Source organism: Pinus tabuliformis, chromosome 4_2 (genome assembly GCF_031772625.1).
Source record: "Pinus tabuliformis cultivar Carrire ecotype Pingquan chromosome 4_2, CPIR1, whole genome shotgun sequence".
Classification (NCBI taxonomy): Eukaryota; Viridiplantae; Streptophyta; class Pinopsida; order Pinales; family Pinaceae; genus Pinus; species Pinus tabuliformis.
The window spans coordinates 1,139,056,154-1,139,060,995 of NC_142304.1; the positions used below are offsets into that span (position 1 = coordinate 1,139,056,154).

Sequence of the window (4,842 nt, forward strand, 5' to 3'; positions counted from 1 at the left end):
GCCCTCCAAAGATCCTCACCATATTACATATGTATAGACTATGCATTCAAAACTCAAACGCTGGTTAATGTAACCACAGTGCACACATATATACAGCGTTAGTGCACATATAAAGCACCGCCACAGCAACAACGTTAACTCAGCACCGCTATCTCAGATAAAAGGAACACCGCATATAAAGTGATCATAAAAAATTTCAATGTATTGTAAATACACCAGCATGCAATCAACGCACATACAATCTCAGTTGTAACGTATATAAATTCAACGCACAACAACATGGACCATCATATACCATTCAAGGCAGCAGAATCTATTACTGTAAACGCACTTGTTTTTCTACAAGTCCGAAAGGACTTCTCCACAGAACCGAATCACCACAGGACCAAAATCTGAAAGAGATCCTCGCAACACCTAATCACCACATGATCAAATTTTTGAGGAAGACTATTGCACATCCAAGCCTTGCTACTGATCCAAGACAATACAGCCACAGGTTCGAAGCAGATTCGAGACTTTTCAATAGTTTGAAAATTAACTAGGTCATAAGTCCAAAACTTTTCCACAGGTGACAGGTCTGAGACTCCAACAAATGACAAATCTGAACAAATTCTTTACAGGTGAAAGGTCTGAGATTTTAACAGAAGAAAGGATCGAGTCAAACCAAATACATTGACCTTGGCAAACCACAAAAGGCTTACGGGGCTTATATCTCGGGGTTTCCTCGTCAGAACGTCTCAGCAGGCCGTCCTATTGTCCAGATGGATACATTAACGCAATCCCTCGCTTCCTTGAATGTACATTCAAGATCATCTGCACAAGCGCTTCACGCTCGGGAACCTGTTCAACGGCTTCCTGATGCTTTGTCTTCAAGAATCCCACATGCAAATGCAAAAAGTCCTGTACGACGGGCTGTTGTTGTGACGCGTGATTCTGCAGCGGGTGGATATGCGGCAGCTCTTTTGCAATTTGCACAGGCAAATAACATGTTAGAGGTGATTAATGGGGATATGGAAAGACTTTCTCATTTGTTGAAGAACCAGGAACTCTACGATTTTCTCATCAATCCTATTACTGAAAATGGGAAGAAGAAGAGCATTCTCAAGTCTATTGCAGATGATGCTAAGTTTCAAAACTATACTCTGAATTTCCTGAATCTTCTTATCAGTAAGCAAGAGATTGGCATAGTAAAGAATATCTTGAAAGAATTTGAATCATTATACAATGAACTGACATGGACGCGGAGACTCTATGCTATTCAAAACCTACGAGTGTGAAGACCAGTACCGAGGCGCAGAGCGATTGTATGTGTAACGTTTGAATAGCTCAGTGCTTATGGACGCTAAAACGGTAAGATACGTTCATAAAAACAATGCGCAGTCTCTGGCGTTCATGTTAGTCAGAGAGCGCAGAGAATCATCATTGAGACGCAGGACAGAGGCGCAGACAATCAATGATGCACAGAGAATCAATGACACTCAGGGCAGAGCAGCGCTCAGGACAGAGGCATTATTAGAGGAGTTACAAGGAATCTGGGACCTGCGCTCTGATACCATGTCAGGCCAGGGTAACTCCAGAATAAGCAGAAGAAAAACTGATATGTTATTTCATTAGAGAACTATTGTTTATATACAAAAAGGAGACGGAACAGTTCATCTTCTTGATGACTGTTCACGTTCCAGTTCACCCATCCGTTGAGGATTAGGTGTCAACGTCTCTCCTGCCTAAAAATAACCTTTGCTCTCCAATTCGTGGATATACAAATATGGGATTGAATGTCCCCCAATCGTCATGGGTTTTTTCTCTATTTGATTTCTTGTTAGATTTGAGAACTTGTGGTTAGATCATAAGCTTCTAGTCTAATCCCAGAAATCTCTGGATGTTCTCTCCTTATACCTCAAATGAGATAGTTGGGTATAAACCCAACTACTTCCATAATTCTAGCAACTGGTAGTTCAACTACCAAATCCTTCCCATTAGCTAATTTCTTGGGAAAATGGTAATCTTGGATTTTTTGAGCATTTGGCTTAGTAAAATAATTCATTGGTAGGGATTAATTTATATGGTTAGGTTTGCTACCATACCCCCCTTATTGGATTCCCTCTTACATGGCTCAATTTCCATATAATGACTCCATCCATTTCGTCAATTGTTTGCCATTTAAATTGAATGCCAATTATAATACATTTGTTATAGGGTTTTAACCCATTCACATTTACATGACGACAAACATCATTAACATAATTAATTACACCACTAACAGAGAATTAAAAGGCGTAGTCTAACTTATAATGAAATCTTTTTCATCGGAATCCAACGATACAATGTCAAGTAAGATTTTGATTTTTTGTTGTTTAAAATACAATTTTGAATGCACAAATGGATTTAACACCTTAAAAAAAACCAGGGCTCTCAAATTTTACAGATTAAATAACTTAAACTCAAATACAGATTAAACAACTTAAATTCAAATTTTAAAAAATTATTGCGAAATTTAATTAAAATTAAATTGAAAAAAATACCTTAAAAGAACCATTTCTTTTGTAAATTAAATTATGTCAAATTAAAATATATGTATTATAAGCCATTTACATTTCCAAGTAGCATGGGTTAAAAAATTCCAATTCCATTTCAACTTAATGAATATCTCATTTACATGTCATGCTTAGTGCGTATCCTCTCCTTGTTAAATTTGTCATCACACAAATAACTTTAAAAATAAAATTTCCTTTGACATTTTTCATTTGTCGTCCAAGATAAAGATGTGGCAATCATTTGTGAAACATTTTGTTAAAAGTTTCATAATCAAATTGGTTCAGATTCCAATTATGAACGAATATAATACTAGAATATGTAAGTCACTGCATTTTATTATATAGTTTATTTATATTTAAGGATTAACATAATAATAATAATTAAATTTTATTATTAGTTTTTATTAAAATAAGATTTTAGTAATTAATTTATCTATTGATTATTATTAATTTAGCATTCATCAATATAAGTTATAATGTTTAATTTTGAAAAACAAATATTTGTTTTCAATATTATTAAAAAAAATTATTTGTGAACTATAACTTGAAGGTTTTATTGTAGTGTTTGCACAATACAATGACTAGTGGATAACCTTTTTCTACTATAATTTATGGATACAATTGCAATATTTATGATATCTTTGCAATATTTTTTCATTGTTAAGTTTCATAGGGAAACAATCCAAAATTATAAATTATTATTCACCATAAAAAAATGGGTAGGAACAAGATCTAAATTGTAAAAATGTACTTACTAGTGGTTACTACACACCAAAATTTATGCAACTCCTTACCCAATAATAGGCAATTATTTTTTCCACTTCATATATCAATTTGCAAATTTTTTTAAAACAACATTTGTAACTTGAGTGGCGAGACTAAGCTAATAGTATTGACCAATGCAAGTTATAATGACTAACCTCTATTATGCAAGTTATAATGCTTAACTTTGAAAAAAAAAATATTTATTTTTTAATATTATTGAAAAAATTATTTTTCAAACATTTGATTGGACCATAACTTTGAAGGTCTTATTGCAACCTTTGTGCCATGTGATAACTGTCTCAGTTTTTTTCTCCATAGATGCCATATTCGTGCAATGATTTTTCATTTTTATGGGTAAAACCACTTAAAATTAAATTACTTGAAAATAGTTCTTAGTTATTGCCCCCCATAATTTAAACAAATATTTGCATAAAAAATAGTAAGAAACAATAGAAATAAATATACACGTCTTACTCCCTAAAATTATTTATGTTTTCTTCAACTCTTTAACATGTAAGAGAAAAATATAAATATGCAAACTTAGTAATAGATACTAGCCACAGCGACTGTAATTTACTTCACATGTAAATTATATTGTTAGAGAAAGATTTCGGCGAAAATCACAAGGAATCTCATTTGTTGACGCGTTTCGAACCAACCAGTGTGGTTCATCGTCAGGACAAATGAACCACACTGGTTGGTTCGAAACGCGTCGACAAATGAGATTCCATGTGATTTTCGCCGAAATCTTTCTCTAACTTGATATGGATCACAGAAGCCTAAACTCTATTAAATTATATTGTTATTTACTTACCTTAGTTTAAAATTTCATATAGTCACAAGACTCAATACCAATCTTTCAAACTCACTCAATGAGTTTTAGGTTTTGAACCAATATTTCTCTAATCATCAACTTGGTTATATATGTATGTTGTCTCCACGTATTATCCAACCACTTTCAAACTTGAACTGTCGGACAGCGTGTTATGCTATGTGGTCATGTTTTGATTAGAAATAGTTATGGAAACATACTACTAATCGCTGCACTCTCATTTTTATTTTTAATTTTCTCCCTTTTCGGACCAAGTAGTTTTTGTTAAATTTAAAAGTTTAAATGGTATAATTTCCATAATTTAAATATTAAATTTATATTTATATATCAAACTTATATTATTAAATTTTGATAAAAATAAAATATATATATTGTAAACATATTTTAAATAATTATAATCTCATATATAATTAAAATTAGATTAAATACTAAAATTTAAAAGAATTAGATTAAATACTAAAATTTAAAAGAATTAAATTGAATAGGAAAAATATTTTATTTTAGAATGTAATATTTTTAAAAACATTAGATAAAATTATGAGAATATTTAACTAAAAAAATATTAAAAAATTAAATCATTTCATTATCAATTTAAATAATTAAAAAATTAAATTACAAAAAACAAAAAAACAGATAATCCCATAAACTATTTTTTATCTTAAAATATCATTTCATATTCCTGCTTTATAAATTTTTAGCGTATTTGAAAAT

At 31.5% G+C, this 4,842-nt stretch overlaps 1 protein-coding gene across 1 annotated transcript; it reads left to right on the forward strand.

Moving 5' to 3' along the window:
* Window positions 1-740: 740 nt before the first annotated feature.
* Window positions 741-1,285, forward strand: LOC149173686 (ATP synthase delta chain, chloroplastic-like). The gene has a single exon (XM_089427974.1). The coding sequence runs from the start codon at window positions 762-764 to the stop codon at window positions 1,275-1,277; it is 516 nt and encodes a 171-aa protein (XP_089284100.1). The 5' UTR covers window positions 741-761; the 3' UTR covers window positions 1,278-1,285.
* The last annotated feature ends 3,557 nt before the right edge of the window (window positions 1,286-4,842 follow it).